Below are 18,257 nucleotides of genomic sequence, written 5' to 3' on the forward strand. Positions count from 1 at the left end.
GACAGTTGACTGTTGCATACCAGTACACACACCCTGAACCAGCCCCAAAACACAGCCCTCCACGGCAACCGAAAATAGTGAAATAATGAAACACAGACATTTTTCTCAATGCCCAGGGACCGCAGGAACCGCGTACGACCGACATTTGCTCTCCTCTCCTCTCCTCTCCTCCCCTCTCCTCTCCTCCTCTCCCTTCCGCCCTCCTCGGTCCGTCCTCCTGCCCTCCCTCCCTCCTCTCCGGGACTGAGAATGCCCGTGTTGTACTGACACAGTAGCTATACGGGCTGAGCAGACATGGAGGCCCGACCAACGACAGAGGCCCGTGCTGACACATCCAGGCCTAGCTAACGGCGTGTCGGACTGGATTTCGGAGCGTCTCGGGAGATATTACGGATACCAGTTGCTGTAAGGAAAAAGGATTTTTGCACCGAGGAAGACGAAATAGAGGGAGATCCATTTCGGGTCTCTGTTGATTCAACGCAGCCGCCATTTTGTTGACAGTTAGTGTTTTTTTAATAACCTACACGGCGCTGCATCTGTTATTTTGTCTCACTGGGATATAATTCGCCACATTTTTCGCGTGTGTATTTCTGTCGATTTAAATTATGCGTTTGTCTTCGAACCAGCGTCGGGAGATTTTTTTTTCGGGTTTAGCTGACTTGCTAGTGCATCGTTAGCCGTCGTAGCTGAGATGTAGTAACACGAGTGCCTACGAGAATGTGACGGAGATGTAAGATTATGTGCATCACTTGTCCAGGGTTGTGTCATATTCACTCGGTTTACACAAATACTTTGAAAGCTGTAGGCGTTTGCTACTCGTTTGTAGCCTATATGCAGTGTAAGTTAAAGCCATGCAGGGCGAAATTAGCTTGAATCGGGCTGCTGATAGATGGCTAGTTAGCCGATGCCAGTGCCATTGATACAAAATGTAGCACAGGCTGTCTATTATTGGATAGATAGTAGCAACTAGCTTCTTACAAAATAAACACAAACCTTTCACAATACATGGGTTGTATTTAGCGCAAAGTGGCCAAGTCATGTCCATTGCTTCACCGCCTTGCCTATTACTATCTTGAATATTTTGGAAATGCATTTTTTCGGAGGGATGCTTTACATGCTGGCACTCAGCTTACACCATCGCAACTTTGTGTTTTGGAGGTGGCAAGGTTAACAATCCAATTTTTCTACGTGCTCAACAACCGTGTGCATTCATTCAGATTTTTTGTGATGCCGCGTTCAGGATTATTACCTCGTTACAACCTATGTGACATCCAAACACAGCACGAACATTTGTTATGCAATTGTATCTTAAATGCCACGGGCAAAATACTCAATTCAGGCTGTCGCTTTAGCTCATGGTGCATGCTTTAGATTCGTATTAACAACAGCACCGATATATCTGACATTTTTCGTGTTTTTTTTGTTTTTGTTTTTTTGGCAATTCAGCACTTGGAAGATACAATATGTGGCCACCACGTTGATAGACACGAAGGGACGACACAGAGCCAAATAATGTGAACACCGTTTCTGGACAATTACAGAGGTGAGTGAAGATCATATCAATACGATCCATTTGAATGAATCTACAGATTGTATTGTTTCTGTTGACATAACAGTGTAGCTTCACTGAATCGGATTCCTCACTGTACCTGTTTTGTTAGTGCCTTCAGCAGATTTTAATAGTCTGTTTACCCACGAGTAGCTGTGCAAAATGATTGCTCGGCTGCATGCATTGCAGTGTCACCCTCACGGCTTTCAGAAACTGTAAGAGCATGTCTCGGAGGCCGGATTTCCCTTTGATTGAGACAGTAATTATGAGCATGACTGAACAGGGATGAGTTTGCTGACTGAATATGAGTACTTGCAGTAAAATTAAGGTTAATGTGTTCGCAGACTCATGAGTTATTCCCTGCAAGTGCAGTGTTGACTGTACAGGAAACCGAGAGCAGATAACGTTATTTGGTTTGTTCGGCCCTCCGCTGGCCAACCACGTTTTTTTTGCATAACGCGACGGAAAGTGTAGTTAATTAAAACGGAAAGCACGCATTTAATGCACTGTATTCTAAGTCAGTTAATGAATGAACTTCCCTGGTCTGCTTCGGACTGATGTTTGCACGGTGACACCTGTCATTCGGCTCCGATTTATTGCAGCTTTTTCTATTCGTTTCTCTTCGAGGTTTAAACATCATAGCCGCCTCTTTCGTTTAAGGTTATGGCGTGTTACATTTAAGTTTGATCACTTCCGCTGTTGGATGATATAAGCTCATGGTAGTAGTAAAGGTATTTGGCTGCCCCCCCGAGCACGGCTACGTACTAATACCCATAGAGTAAAAGCCCTGGAAATGACACGGCGCTCCGAGGGCAGACGCCAGCCCTCATGTGAGTGATGATGGGGGTGGGCGGGTTGGATACTATTGCTATGGCCAAAGGGAAATCAGCAGTTATGAACAACGTGTGCAAAAGTGAGGAGGGAGAGAGAGGAGGGAGGGAGTAGGGGGAAAGAAATGGGAGGGGGCGAGGGAAGTTGTTTACTACGTTCCTGCCTGCTCTGCCATTTCTTAGGTTGTTGGCCTGATATTGATTATTGATCCTCTGTTTTTCATTGTCATATCTGACATTTGTTCTTGTTTTCTATACCCGCCTTTATACCTTTTCTCCTGGTTATTGTTGTGAAAGTAAAATCAAATGACAGACAGGCATGATTGATATGCGTTATTCTGTTGTTTTGCAGTATGACTGTCAAACGAAACGACTGCAGTGTCGTCCTAACTGCTTTGTAAATGCGAAAGTACCTAGATGCTAAACATGAAATTGATGCGTTTTAGTGTATGTCAATCACAAACTAGAGGGCGATTTGTCCTAGTATCAGATCATTTACAGGAGAACAAGTGCCAGTAAATGACCTGACTTAGCTCGTTAGAGGTGAGAGGAATGTTTTGACTCTCCAGGAGGCTTTTCTCTAGACGTTTGTCAGTAGCCTCTCACTGAGTTAGGTACTACAGTGCCTTATTTTTGGCATAGTTGCTGTCAGGCAGCAGAAGCAGCTAGTATCTCTGCGAGCGTAAAGTGTAAAAGAATGAGGGAGAACATTTGTCACTCTCAGAGAGGGATACAGGGAGCAGAGTTTTGGGGGTGGGGGGTATGGTGGGTGCAATGTGTTTTTGATTAAAGTAGGAACACAGTGACTTTAGTTTGTGTGCTGTTACTACTGCTTTCCAGGTTTGCGAAATAGAGTCAGGAAGAGGACGGAAAAGCTTAAAGAAAACTGTGAAAGAACACAGAGATTGATGGAGTGTTAAAGAAAAGAGGGAGGTGTGATTTGAGTGTGGTATGTGTAGCAAGGGGGAGTCTGCAGTTTTGAGCGAAATGGAGTGAGTAATTGAAGTAAACACGGAGAAGAGGGCGTGGGGGAACTACAGGCCAGACTCCAAAAATCGGGTTGCGTTTACTGTGTGGTTCAACAAAAAAAACCCTCTACTACTGTTTTCCACAGTCGTAATCCAAAACAAACATGGTCGAGGACTCTGTGTTGGGCAGATTCTTTTTTCCTTTCTTCTTCCTGTGACACTTTACTGATGTGACGACTTGTATGACTTTCCTGAGGCTCCATTAAGTGGCTGTTTTAGTGCTCTCCACTAATGTAGGGCGCAGAGAAACCGCGGGCACGTTGACGCTCTATCACTCACTCTCAGTTGCTGCTGGCGAAGGCTGGGAAAGGCGTCCGGATCCTCTGTCTAGTCCCAGAGGGCCCAATGTGCTGAGGTCACAGTTCTGAATTGCCTCCAAATGACTTCACCCAGAGAAAGCACCTGCTTGGGGGCGAATCCGCATTAAATCACTCAGTGGCCACAGGGAGCTGTAGACAACTTCATTGAATTGGGCTGTCCTCTAAGGAGCACAATTAAGAAACATGCTGCGATCTGCTGCTGTTGTGCTAACGTAGGGTATGAGCAGTGTGCCCCGAACACAGGCACCCGTTTTCACTGCTGCTTATGAGGCAACTTAAGGGATTGCTCATTTGGCATCTTATCCTGTAACAACTAGGAAGGATGTGGCAGCGCTGTGGGATTAACTATTGATTCTGGACTTTGTGGGCTTTATAATTCTCAGGTGGACAATTCAAAGTCCTTGAGCCTAAGGTTACATTTCTCAGGTAGAAGAGCCTTGGCTGCGTAAATAGGTCACAGATTGGTATAGGCCGTGAGGACGAACACACCATAAAAAGTCACCCAGACGGGATGAAGGACAGCCTCTAACCAAATAGATGATAAAAATTGTTGCCCTCCGTCTGCTTTACACCATCATTCATTAAAAGACATTTTTATACTTTCAGTTGCAGGGCACTGTTTAAAACTGTCAATGTTTGGTTGATGTTCTGTGTGTTGCAGTGACTAATGTGGACTGTCCCCCTCCTTCACCCTCCCTTTCCTTCTCTGTCCCTGCTATACCTGTCATTACTCCTGCAGTTGAAGGACGGAGAAAGAGGGCTGGACAGCCGAGGAAGGGAGAGAAGCCACCTAAAAACAAGGAGAGCTTCACCCTCACCGTTATCCCCCTCCCCCTTTTCCCCCTTCACCCCCATCCCACCCCCCAACAAAAACTCTACCTGGTATCGACAACACCTCCTCCTTAGCAAACCTGCACACCCCTTAAGGTTCTCATGGATCCAAAGATTCAGGGGGGAACTGCAACTCCACCCCCTCTTCTCTCAGGTGCTCCCACAGGGGAGCGAGAGAAGGAGGGAGGGGGTGGAAAGAAAGAAGAGGAGGAGGAGAAGAAGAGAGACAGAGAGAAGGAGGGCGTAGCCATTGTCTCTGCTGGTACAGGAGGGCCAGGAGCAAGTGGGCCAGGAGGTGCCAGTGGTGATCAGTCCCATTTCTCCATCAAAGAGAGCAGTCTCTCCGAGGGCAATGTCAAACTTAAGATTGGCCTTCAAGCTAAACGCATGAAGAAGCCCCCTAAGATCTTGGAGAACTACGTGTGCCGACCAGCCTTCAGGGCCACGGTGAGGCATACTGGACGTGGAGGTGGCAGTTCTCGTGGAAACCGTGCTGGGGCAACAAGTGATGGGCCAGGCAGTCAGAGCCAGAGTCCTTCACAAGGCAGGGAAAAAGAGAGGGAGAAGAGTCCCAGTGTCAACAGACTAGCCCCATCATCTTCATCAACCCCCTCTTCTAAAGCTCCTACGCCGCCTCCTACTGCTCCTCCTCCCGCCAGCACTACCACCCTGTCACCATCCGTGAATGGGAGTGCTGCAGCAAAAAGGGTAAGGAGGGAGAACATAGTCAGTTTATGTACTATGATTCAGCAATGGATTCACACTCTGCCAAACACAAACATTGAGTACTGACAGCTTGCATGTTCATCAATGTATATATTTATTTAGCGTACATACCTGTGTACGTTTACCTTACCTCCTTATAAAGTTTTCAGTCAGTCATCAGTACGGCAGTGGTCACAACAAGGTTACCTTAGTAATTACCATGTTATTGCAGAGATAAAGAGCAGAGCATAAATTCTTCTTTAGTTTCCTTTGTGTTCTCTGTTGGCCGGTCTCTATTCATCATGCACCGCCCCCTCCAGCCGCCCCCTCTGCCTGTGTCGTCTATCCTCTGTCTCTGCCTGGCCATGTCCTCTCCACCCCCCTCCCCTGCATGACCCCCCCCCCCCCCCCCCCCCCTCTCTCTCTCTCTCTTTCTCTCTCTCTCTCTCTCTCTCTCTCTCTCTCTCTCTCTCTCTGTCCCCAGTCTGACCCTGATAAGTGTTATTGAGTTGAGTGTAACTTCCCCCATGGGCATGCCTGGGAAGCAGCATTGAACAGAAAATGCTATCAGTAAATTGCATTTTGTAAACGGGTCTAGAAACCTGTTTCTGACTGTACTTTTAGCTGTGGCTGTCTCTGGCCAGATGTTTTTCAGTGTGGTTCAGTGGCATTAGCACCATAGCTGCTGTTAATTTTTTCACATTCCTCTTCATTGTGTTTAAAGATATCAGCATATGACTATAGTTTATATTACTTGAAAAGAAGTAGCAATTTAAAAATTGGACAGTGTGTTTCTTAAATGTAATAAATATTCCTCAGTTACCTGCTGTTTGTTCTCATTTATCATATGGCATCTTTTTTTTTTCTTTTTTTGGCAGGGTTCACCAAAGATGGATTGCAAGCCTGATACAAAGCCAGACACGAAAGCTGCCACCACCGCATCTGAGAGGCCCCTTAACCTTCACCGCCCTCCAACAGACAGCAAAACGCATCCCTCTGGGAAGAAAACACCAACTCCACAACCCAACCCTAGGACATCTTCCCCTTCTCCACCACTACCTGCATCAAAAGAACCCAGCTTTGAAGGAGTTAAACCTCCTCAATACACCTACAGCACTGAAAGTCAGAGAGACAAGGACAAGGGTGTTCAAAATTGGGGAGCACCCACAGTCACTGAGAAATTAGCTCAACTCATAGCGACTTGCCCACCTTCAAAGACCCCTAAGCCAGCCAAACCTGTAAAGGTTGACCCTGCTCCTCCTCTCCCAAGCTCAGGCTTTATGGCCCCTACAGCTAAGCAACGAGACAGGGCTATGGCCAATAGGAACACATATTCAAGAATGGTACACCTTTCTCCGCCACCTCCTGTATCACGACCACCTGGTCGGCCTTATGGTTCTAGGAACAAAGACAGTGTTACAGAACATTCTCCCACCCTGACACCACTGAGGAAGGAGGATGTAGAAGAGGCTGGAAAAGGTAGTAGCAGCAGCGGTAACAACATCAGCAACAGCAGTAGTCACAGCAGCAGTCAAATACTCTCCTATGGCAGTAACCGCCTGTCAGCAATGTCAAAGGACAGCAACAGTGACATCAACAACAGTAGCATTTCTAAGCCACAGTCACGTCCAGCTCACTGCCTAGCCCACACCACATCTTCGACATCTTGTCCCATTTCATCCTGTTCCACCACCTCAGCTGAGCAGAGGACAGTGAGTGCAGTGAGCCACCTGGGCTCCTCTGCTCCCTCACAAGGACACCATGCACGAGAGAGTCCTGCCTTGGCAGAGGAAAGTAGTGCAAGTGAGATGGAGCAGGACAGGGGGCCCCCCAGAGACTTAACCAAGTGCCCCCCTCCAGCAGGAATGGGAAAGCAAGAAGGGAAAGACAAGGGGGCTAGTAATCAGTCACTGCGAGTTGAGCGGGGGAAGAGCTCTAGTCCAAGTAAGCGCAGCCCCAACAGGGAAGGTGGCCGACCTGGTTGGACTAGCAGTCCCCCTGAACCTGTAAGGCAAAGGGCACCTTCTTCACCAGAGCCAGATGGTGAAGAAAGTCCACAAACACCCCTTAGAGATGATTCTCCCGATTCATCCCTAGACTCCCCCGCAGAGCAAGACAGCAAACCCCTTAAAAAACGCAGAGGAAGGAAACCCCGCTGGACTCGCGTTATGAACAAGGCGCAGAGTCACAGAGCAGGCCAGGACAGTCCCTTTGACCAGAGCAAAACCACCTTGCCTTTATCTTCAAGCTTGGAAACACCGTCACCGCCAGTTAAAAGACCTGTGGGCAGGCCTCCCAACCCAAATAAGATCAAACCAAATCCTGTGCCACAAAGTCAAGGGTCACAGCTCTTCCCACCCCAGCCTAAGAAAAGGGGAAGGCCGAAGTCTAAAATGCCAAGGCTTGATGCCCCGGCTCCTGGGTGCCTTCCGAACAAACTGGCTCCCTCCAAGGTCTTTTCATCTTTGCTTAAGTCCAAGGAAGAGCAGGACCCGCCTGTTCTTCACCCAGAGGTGGACCTAAACCCACCTAAACCTATGCCTAGAAAACGTGGACGCCCTAAGCGCCTTCCTCCTACCTTACCCCAGGAGGGTCAGCCTCCCACATTGGCTCCAGAGTCAGGGGACTTGGGAGACAAACGGTTCCGCAGCAAAGGAAATGGGCAGCTTATCATGAAAACCATTATAGGCAAGATCAATAAGATGAAAAGTATGAAACGAAAGCGTATTCTCAGTCAAATCTTGTTAGGCCCAAGAACAGAGGACACCACTAAAGGCACCACCAGCGGTGTGGTTGGCTCTGTGGAAGCTACAACCCAATCATTGTCCTCCCTGGCTGCTTCTTTTGGGGGGAAACTAGGGCCACAAATTAATGTCAGTAAAAAGGGCACAATATACATGGGTAAGAGGAGAGGCCGTAAACCAAAAGCAGTGACTAATGCCACAGCTACAACACCGCCACCAGAACCCTTCCTGTCCCCAAACACCACATCCCCTCTCCATCACCATCAATCACAGTCCCAGCAACAGCACCAGCTCTCCTCCTCAGAGGTCTTTCCCTCCCCTTCCCTCTCACAGTCTAGTGGTGGCCACAGTCCCATCAGCGATGCTAGCTTTGTCGAGCCAGGCTCTGTGCACTTTGGAGGTCACTCTCACTACTCTAACCCCCATCATAGCCACAACACATTCTCCTTCCCTCCCCCAACCTTTTCTGCCCCTAATCCCCGCAACCCTGGGTTGGGCTCAACGTCATCATCTTTGGCTGCAGCAGCTTCCCAGAAAAAGTCATCTTGCCGGGGATACCACCACCACCACCACCATTACAGGCAGCACTACCATTACCATAAGCTTTCCCCCCCCAGGCCGCTACATCCCACCTCCCCTGCCCCCCTCAGTGAGCTAAAAGAAGCCACTCCATCCCCAGTCAGTGAGTCACACAGTGAGGAGACAGTTCCCAGTGACAGTGGTATAGGAACAGACAATAACAGCACCTCTGATCGTGGTGAGAAAGCTGGAGGAGCGGGTGGCTTAGGTGGAATTGGGATGCCACCTGGAATGGGCAGTGGATTATTAATGCCAGGGGTCATCGGTTCAACTATGGGTCCAGGGGTGGGCCTTAATTCCAGAGGCAGGCGGCGACACTCCACTGTGCTCATGGAACATCCCTCACCCTCTCCTTCACCCCACGGGGCTAGGTCATCCCCTGATCCCCGGAGACCTCACCCAGCAGCTCCCGCCTCCTCCCTAATGGGACACAAGGAGAAGCATAAGCACAAGTGTAAACGTCGCAGCCATGGGTGCCCTGGCTATGACAAGCTAAAGAGACAGAAAAGGAAACGCAAGAAGAAGTACTTGCAGCTGCGCTCTCGACGGCATGACCCAGACTTTCTTGCTGAGCTGGATGAGATTGTTGTGAGACTGAGTGAAATTCGGATAGCACACCGTACCACAGGCCACCGGCTCGGCAGTGGAATAGGCATAGCAGCGGGAACAAGTAGAGTGCCAGGAGTGGGAAGCAGGGCCACTGGTGGCATAGGAGGCACTGCTGGCCCTCCTCCACATCATTATGTCCACAGGGACCTCCTGCCTACAATCTTCAGGGTTAACTTTGGCAGCTTCTACTCCCATCCTGCATACTCCTGTGACCCATTGCACTATGTTCGTAAGCCAGATATGAAGAAGAAACGGGGACGACCTCCCAAACTGAGGGAGTCCATGTCTGAAGTTCCCTTTGTACCTGGGCTTGGTTTCCCCCTCTCCAGTGGAGGCTTCTACCACCCCTCCTACAGCGTTCCCTACTCCTCTGGGCCCCTGGGGTTGGGCTATTACAGAGGCTATCCCCCAGCTAGTGCTCTGTATCCCCACCCACACCACCAGTCACCCCACACAGCCCCATCCCACCACTCGCATCACTCACCGTCTTTCCCCCCTCCTCCCCCAACATCTTACATGCATCACCACCACCCTTCACATCTCCTGCTGAACCCCTCCAAATTTCACAAGAAAAAACATAAGCTGCTTAGGCAGGAGTATCTGGGAGGAGGAAGATCCCCTGTCCTCTACCCACCCATGTCGTCTGAGCTTTCCTTCAACTGGCACCACAAACATAAACATAGACATAAACACAGAGAGCGCTGTGCTGAGGAGGACAGGGAGGAAGCTGCAAGAGGAGCATCAGAGAGTCGGGTTACTGCAGGGATTTCTGAAAGTGGTGCATCAGGGAAAGGAGAACGAGTTGGCAGTTTAGGAATGGCAGAGTCTTTACAGCGATGCCGCTTTGGACGAGAAACTTCCAGCATCAGTGCCGGCAAGCAAGCTGCCACCACTTCTGCCAACTCACCCTCTTCTTCCTCATCCTCGTCTGCAGAAAGGTACAAGCGCAAGGAGAGCTCCATGTCCTGCCTAGGCCCCTCCAGGCTTGCACTAGGTAGCGGCTCAAAAGGCCACCACCCAGTAGAGTCCTGGTTCAGGATGGGCAGCTCTAAGACAGACTACTCTAAGCTTTCACGGAGTCATATGGCACCTGGCCAAGGTCCTTTCTCAGATGGACGGGCTGAAGACCCAGCAGGCTGCTCAGACAGCGAGGATGAGGAGCCCCTCACCCCCACAGAGGATGTGGAGCCTGGAGCCCATGATTCTCCAAACCTTACAAATTTGTTTGCCTCTGCTCTCACCCGCACTACACTGAAGGGGGGCAGAAGCAGAAAGACTGAGGTAGTCACAGAGAGCTCCAGCTTCTCCCGAATGGACCGGCCGATGAGGAAGGACCGCTCAACATCAGCAGAAAGGAGAGAGTTAGGTAAGTCTAATTTGGTCTAGATGAATCAAATTGGATCAATATGAATGGGCTGCCTAAGGCAAAATATTCACTGATAAACTGATATATAGTTTACAACAGTATCTGCATAGTAAATTTAAAATAAAGAGACGACTGTATAGAAACCAGTAACAATAACAGCAGTGGGCCATTAGCATTTATTTGTTCGTGGATATGCCATTCACTGCATTGAATCCAGTATTATTCATGCAGCTTTATAGGCTCTTGTGTTAAATTAGCTATTTAGCACAGAAAACCTTTTGACCCGAATTAAATTTGGCATTGTTAAAGGTTGTAGGAATCAATTGTGCACCAAATTAATTTTCCAAAAATAGCTCTGATGCAGTTGTATCAAAAATCCTGTGGCTGAATATGATTGGCTGATGTCTGATATGCTTTATAGCTTTGCACAGCTATGGTGAATATGGTTCAGCTAGAAATTAGTTAGATCCAGTACTGATTTCAGGACTTGGGCAGTAACGCTTCCAGCAAGGGGGCTTAAAAAACTCTAGCTCTCCTCAGTGAAGCCTGTGTGTCTCTTGAAAATCCTTCGTAATGCTCAGAAATGAACCGGAACCATCCATATCTCAGTCATCATTCGATCAAACAACACTGAAAAATGATCTGTCTTTCAAGCCCTCATATCTCTCTCCCATCCGAAGAAAATACGAAGTGAAATGGGTCACGTTTTTTAGTGGAAAAAAGTCCCCTTGAAAGACAGTGAGATCCCCTATGCATACACTGTCTGACATTTGGTAGCTCTTACAAGTGGTTAACGGGCTTGGCAAAAAAAGCATGCGTAATGACTTAAACTGGCTTCTCTCTGAGTGTGGATGGCCACAGTTGGCCACAGTTGATATAGCATTCCTGCCAGAGTTAAAGGGGTGGAGTGTTTTGTTAACATGCTATATTTAGTAGACATTTCCCTCAAAAGCCCACAATGTGCAGCTTAGTCCTATCCTTCAGTACACCCAGCACCTGGGCTGAGCTCATTTTGCTGATGTAAGACATAGTTCCTCAGAAATGGTCTTGCTTCATCACTATGGCTCCGAATGCCCCCTGACTAAGACTGATCTCCTAGTGTGTCTGTGAGCAGTGGTAGGGAGGGCGTTTTTTATGTGAATGCTATCTAATGTTTATATGCATCTAAGTGAGATGGGAAACTGTAAGGTCCCTGTTGAGGCTGCATGGTGTAGATCAAACCACGCCAGGGTAATCCTGGATTAGAGCTCAGGACTTGGGGGGTCGACCAGCGGTCACAGGCTGCACCGTGAAGGTAGACAAGGCCAAGGGTGGAGACTGGGCTGACAAGTAAGACAAGTGGGGAATGATGGAAGTAGACCGATGCGCACCAACAGGAGACACTAGAGTGATGTGGGAAAAAAAAGGACTGTAAGGGAAGCCAAAGACTAGGTGTAGCATATAGGAGCAGGTGTGAATATGCATGTTTTTATTCAAATGTTCAGATTTCCAGTAAGCAAAAGAAAACACAAATAAATTTTCACACCATGCATGATAACTCATCATGACCACGTATTCACACAGCACATAGGAATGGGGCAGGGGCTCAGGTTAAATCGTTAATGGCTTAACTTGTTGTCCACTCTGATAAGGTAGTTAATCAGTTGTCTCATTTTGACCCTGCCTTCGGTTACATGTGTGGCCTCCCTGATCTCGCTGTGACAAGTCTTTATGGGTCTCTGGACGTGGGGCAATCGCCTTCCACTGAACTTGGGTTTGAAGGGTTTTCCAAGGTTAGACAAGGGGAGACAGGAGAGAGAGTGTGAGGAAGTTGGGATAATGAGGCACGGGAGAACATGTTAATGAGGAAAAAAGACAGGAAGAAGCAAGAGGAAGATGTGTGAAAAGTGAAGCTATGGGTAATTCTCATTCTTTGTAATGTCAAAGAATGAGAAGTAAGGGAAATTGTGGAAGACAAGGGTGATACATAAGTTTAGAAAAATATAAATGAGGAAAGAGAAGATGTTTGAAGAAAATGGAGAGTGACGTAAAGAGGAAGGTCAGAGAAAATCAAGAGTGCTAAGAGATGATGAATAGATGTGAGTTGTAATTAATAGAGTTAAGTGATAGACCATGTTGTCATTCAGCTTAATGTAGGCCATAAATAGTAAAATATATCAAGTTCACCTGTCCCCTTATCTTACTAAATATCAAAAACTTTTTCATACACATAGCCTGTGCCACGTAGTTAACACAGTCACAGTACAGAATCACAGTTTTCTGAGTGTGCTGAGACTGTATTGTGTACTTTGATAATTAGTGCGACATACAGTACACAGCAGTAATTTTCTATATCTTTGACTAGGGTCATCAGGTATCCAGACAAGAGGTGTTGCCCTCTCAACCTCTGAAGGGCCCGATGGATCCCTGCACCACCGGCAGCAGCACCATCACCAACCTTCGCTGTTTCACTCCCATGGCTCCGCTTCCTCCTCCTGCCTCTCCCCCTCTCAGGACTGTTGCCTGGATGTCTCCCTGCCCCACCACTCCCATCGGGCACAGCCATCCAAACACAGCCTGCACCACGTCAACAAAATCCTGCGTGCCAAGAAGCTACAGAGACAGGCTCGTACAGGAAACAACGTGGTGAAGAAGAGGGGCCCCGGACGTCCTAGAAAACACCCTTTACCATCCCCACCGCCATCTCCAACACCAGTGGTTGAGTTGAATCAGACACGGCACAGGGACAGAGGGGGTGAACGGCCAACAGGAGGCAGAGGGTGGGAGGGCGACACTGTGACAGATGCTATTGAGTCGGTGGTCCAGGGCCAGCGTAGAAAAGTTCCGAAGAGGAAGCACTGGGACAGAGATGGGGATGAGGAAGAAGAGGAGGAAGAAGAGGACGGGGAGGTAGAAGAGACAGAGGAGCGATTGCCAGACAGAGAGGAGAACCTGGGTAACCTGGTAGCAAGGTCCAGGGCTGGGACAGGAAGAAGCTGGCTTACCCAGGACGAGCTCCAGCAGTTTCGTGGGTAAGCAAATGTTCACCACAAGTTGAATATTAACCTTTATACCTAAAAGCCTCAGCTGTGGAACACTGACACACATTTACAGTGATCACCAATCTTAAGATTCAGTCCTGATATATAAAAATTTATTAAGTCACTAGAAACCAAGTCATGGTTCTATTTTTAGCTCAGTGGAAAGCAAGCCAGATGGCCGCAGCTCCCCGGAACGCCCCGGCACTGTCTCCAGGGAACAAGCTCCGGCCATGCCCATAACCAGCCAACGGGAGAAGAGACCAGCTAGACCTCCAAAGAAGAAGTTCCAGAAGGCGGGACTTTACTCTGATGTGTACAAGACTGAAGAGTGAGTTCCATAGAAAATACTTTTTTTTTTTTTGCTTCTGATATTAATGTTTATTTTAGATATCAATGCGCCATAATAGAGCTTTTTTTTTCTTGTGTACTCCCTTTACATTTTAACATTTCTGTACCCCATCTTGTAGCCCCCGGAGTCAGCTTCTGCAGCTAAAGAAAGAGAAGCTAGAATACATACCTGGGGAACATGAGTATGGCTTGTTTCCAGCTCCTATACATGTTGGTGAGTCGTGAATTGGTTAATTTTTTTAGACTGCACTTCCTATTTTTAAAAGACATGATCTGTCCATGTCATTACTGCCAAATTAATTTATTAGTCTTTTAAAACACAACCTCTGTGTAGAGGTAAAACATTGCCCATTGGATTAGTCAGAGTTTTGCTGAGTAAAAACCACAACCATTCTTTTTACTTGAGTCAGAATTGGAGGGCTTCTGGGGTTACTCATCAGTATCCAGATGACTCAGCAAACCTGTTTCTAGGAGCCTTCTTTTTTCAGTTACCATAAGCCTATATTTTCAGCTATGATAAGATGAAAACGCACAAATGTTTAGTCAGACATTTTATTTAAGTATGTGACTATAGCTTAATTTGTGAAACTGATTTGTGTAATGGTCAAAAATGACTTCCTTCCATTACGTTTCGATTTTATTTTTTCTCCCCAAATTTACTTTGCTTTGTTTTTTTCCAGGGAAGTACCTGAGACAGAAACGCATTGATTTCCAGTTGCCTTACGACATCTTATGGCTGTGGAAACACGATCAGGTGATCAATCATGTTGAGCACTTAGTATCTTTAGGGTTTTTCCATACTCACAGTAAATTACTGATGGGTAACTTCAAAAGGAACAGCTTAAGTGAAGGCTCAAATAAGTATTTGTTTCTGACTTTAAACCCCTTTGTATTTACCACTATGTTTTGTGTTTTAGCTTTACAAGAGGCCTGATGTCCCCCTTTATAAGAAGATCAGATCAAGTGAGTATCCAGCTTTCTTCCAGTGATACAGCCAAAATGCCTCATCATTGTATGTTCTTGCATTTTTCTTGCTTTACTTTACTTTGGTTGCCTTGGTTGCTTTGACTGTTGTAGTCCCTGTTATAAATTATATGCATTGTTTACAAAATGGGAATTTAAAATATTTGATGATTTCTCTGCAGGTCACACTTCATGACAGTGTCAGTAACTGTAAATGAAAAATGGTAATCCCCCCTTTCTGTCACAGATGTCTATGTGGATGTGAAGCCTCTGTCTGGTTATGAAACGACTACATGCAACTGCAGACCTCGTGAGAACGCGACTGAAAAGGGCTGCCTAGATGAATGCCTGAATAGGTGAAGAGAAATCACAGCAAAAGAATGTTGGCTTTTAGCATGTTTCCCATTGGAAAATACAATCATATTGTATTTTTAAAAATCAGCACTCAGGTTTAGTCATATGTTTGTGTAGGAATATTCTTGTGAAGTTGTTTATAGTAATGAAAAGTGTGAATAGAGGGTGCACATGATGTCAAGACAAGGGAATATCAGCCTCATTAAACAATTTTGTAATTGCTTATTTCCCCCAGGATGAGTTTTGCTGAGTGTTCTCCCAGCACCTGTCCATGTGCTGATCAGTGTGACAACCAGCACATCCAGAGACATGAGTGGGTCCAGTGTCTGGAGCGATTCCGCGCTGAGGGCAAGGGCTGGGGCATCCGCACCAAGGAGCCACTTCGCCCTGGACAGTTTATCATCGAGTACTTGGGAGAGGTGGTTAGCGAACAGGAGTTTAGGTGAGTTAATTGGGTCACATATTATTTGAGAAATTCTTAATGGGTGGCAGGCACGGCCCGAAAAGTATGCGGATGTCAGATTTAGAATGTCCTGTGTCTGTCTTTCTGCCTGTTTCACTTCCTCGGTTCAGAACTTAATTTATCCTGACATGCAAGTTAACGAAAGCCTCTCTCTTCCACCTCCTCTCTCCTACCATATTTCAGGAGCCGTATGATGGAGCAGTACTTCTCTCACAGTGGCCACTACTGTCTGAACCTGGATAGCGGCATGGTGATTGACAGTTACCGAATGGGCAATGAGGCACGCTTCATAAACCACAGCTGTGAACCCAACTGTGAGATGCAGAAGTGGTAGGTGTCACAGCAGCTTTAAACCAGTTTCCTTCTAATGTCCATGAGGTGCTTTTGGGTTCTCACCAAAGCCCAGATTTGGCTAAGCCTTTTCAAGAGCCAGCAATGTAGTTGCCACAAGTTGTTAAGGACAGATAATTAAGCCAGACCTGCATTTGTTTGACTGTGATGAGAAACAAAGCATACAGTGATAACTCACACTTTGCAAAAGGTGATGTTAAATTTTATTAGGAGTAAAATAAGGGTAGGTTTACCTTTTAAACCTTCCAGTATATAACATTTCAAAATGCTTTGTTTTCATTCAGTATGTCAAAACACATGTGTGCATTCTGGTCTGTTCAGATCTAACCTGTGTATCAAGTGCATTTCCTTCCTCACTTAACAAGTCCAACTGAAATCACATTTAGTCGTTCCTTTTGCTGTCTGAACTAATGTCAATGTATTGTTTATATTTGTTTATGATTAACAACATTATTTGGAAGAAAAAAGTCACTGGAGAGATATCAGAAATTCTCCTTTCATCTCAACTGGCTGGAGGGGCATGTCTGTCTGTTTGACAGCAGTGTGTTGTTTGTGGTATTAACAGAGACATTTGCAGGTACATTTAGATCCAGTTACTGTAAATGTGCTGCAGCTGAGTAGTTAATCAGCTATCTAGTCTACAAATGGACTTTAGAAGTGCACTGTTCCCTTGTGAATGTTTGTTTGGGCTAAGGTGCAGAACAAGGCATGTGGTCGTGTTTGTGCGTTATATAAGAAGGCTTAATGTGGATTGTTGTTCAAAGTCTGTGGCTCTTGTGCTGTATAGCTGCTGTCTGTCTCAGTGTGACCGTCTGCTCCACCTATGAAAGAATGCTGACGTTACTGATTTATGCAAGCTTTCATTGGCTGTATGGAAATAAGTTCTTCATCCATGTAGACGGATAGCAGAACAGTAATGGGGGGCACTATCATGTCACCAAAAAAATCCGTAATTTTTTTTTCTCAAAGGATAACACAGGACATGTGAGTCCTGAGAGCTGATTTAAATGAAAAAAGAATGTCATTTCATTTCAGTTGGGCTTAACACATTTTAAATCCAGCTTTGTTCACATCCATGTTTATTAGCTTTCAGTCTTCTACTTCCCTATCGTTGTTTGCACATTGCAGCATTTCATGCTGTGTTACCGCCACCTTTAGATCAATGGAATAATGTGACATTGTTTGGTAGGAGTGTGTGTTGTGTCACCCACGTGTGCTCTAGTGCATGCGCGTCCTCTAAAACTCCTCAGGGAACCTTTAAAGGACTGTCAGGTACAGCGACAGTCACTGAATATATTAAAGTGGGAGACAGTGTTAAACAAGTGAAGCTGAGAATCTTGTTTGATTGTTGTGAGTGGAAAATGGGAGACACTGATTGGAAAATGTTCCAGCTTTATATTTTTCTTTTTTCTAAATGCTTCCGTCATTTATGGTTAACGAACTGGAAAATGCTAGCCTATTACCTAAATAGTTTCAGTTAATTGCTGTCTGTTTGTGTGCCTGATTATTCGGGTGAGCTGGGTAATTTCTTACTCACTCTGTAAGAGGCAAACTGAGAATAGTGAACGTACCAGAACAGAGGGAAAGATATTCAGCATAGAAATAAGCATTTAGATTCTGTACGATTTAACTAGAGAAAAGGCCAGCAAAGCCACAAAAAGTCCCGCTACAGCAATTTTATTCTTGATTCCTCACTCATGTTATCAGAGAAGACTACATTAGTACATTACAATGAATTTTGTAGCTATAAATCACTGTGTGTGTGTACTTTAATGCATGCGGATGTGGGATTCTTTGTATAAACTTTAAGAGACCCTTATTATGGCAGAAATTCTTAGTTGTATTTAGAAGTTCATTATGGATAAGAAGTCACACTGTATGGTAGACAATATTGTGTTGCCCTAGTTTGGGTATCTTACACAAGCTCTAAAAGGGACAAGTGTGGCAGGTGCACTTCATTGTAAATGAGAAAGCTCTGCCTCAAAACCCCAACCTTATTAATGTGGTTGTGTGGTGGTAATCTGATGAGATCGCCTCATGCAGTCACTGGCAGTGTTCAGAGACCTAAATGGCTTAAAGGCCTTGCACCACGCCAAAACAATTCACTGGTTTCCTTTGGGATTGTTCTCACAGCATGGCTGTGTCCATGCAATCGGAGACCTGGCTGAGCAGGCCTCCATGTGCCTGACTTTTGCAA

The 18,257-nt window shown here is 46.3% G+C and overlaps 1 protein-coding gene across 3 annotated transcripts in view; it reads left to right on the forward strand.

Moving 5' to 3' along the window:
• Positions 1 to 283: 283 nt before the first annotated feature.
• Positions 284 to 18,257, forward strand: part of ash1l (ash1 (absent, small, or homeotic)-like (Drosophila)) — a 31,229-nt gene continuing 13,255 nt past the window's right edge. For 2 of the 3 annotated variants that reach the window (XM_041955029.1, XM_041955031.1), the window contains exons 1-12: positions 367 to 500; positions 1,447 to 1,543; positions 4,467 to 5,266; positions 6,142 to 10,561; positions 12,906 to 13,572; positions 13,736 to 13,909; positions 14,049 to 14,143; positions 14,610 to 14,683; positions 14,847 to 14,892; positions 15,140 to 15,248; positions 15,482 to 15,688; positions 15,893 to 16,039. In XM_041955029.1, the coding sequence (XP_041810963.1) occupies positions 4,661 to 5,266; positions 6,142 to 10,561; positions 12,906 to 13,572; positions 13,736 to 13,909; positions 14,049 to 14,143; positions 14,610 to 14,683; positions 14,847 to 14,892; positions 15,140 to 15,248; positions 15,482 to 15,688; positions 15,893 to 16,039 (6,545 nt within the window). In that variant the 5' untranslated portion in view covers positions 367 to 500; positions 1,447 to 1,543; positions 4,467 to 4,660. Of the gene's footprint in view, positions 501 to 1,446; positions 1,544 to 4,466; positions 5,267 to 6,141; positions 10,562 to 12,905; positions 13,573 to 13,735; positions 13,910 to 14,048; positions 14,144 to 14,609; positions 14,684 to 14,846; positions 14,893 to 15,139; positions 15,249 to 15,481; positions 15,689 to 15,892; positions 16,040 to 18,257 lie in introns of all 3 variants that reach the window. The other variant, XM_041955030.1, reaches the window with a different exon arrangement.

The sequence above is a fragment of the Chelmon rostratus genome, chromosome 16, assembly GCF_017976325.1.
Source record: "Chelmon rostratus isolate fCheRos1 chromosome 16, fCheRos1.pri, whole genome shotgun sequence".
Lineage (NCBI taxonomy): Eukaryota > Metazoa > Chordata > Actinopteri > Chaetodontiformes > Chaetodontidae > Chelmon > Chelmon rostratus.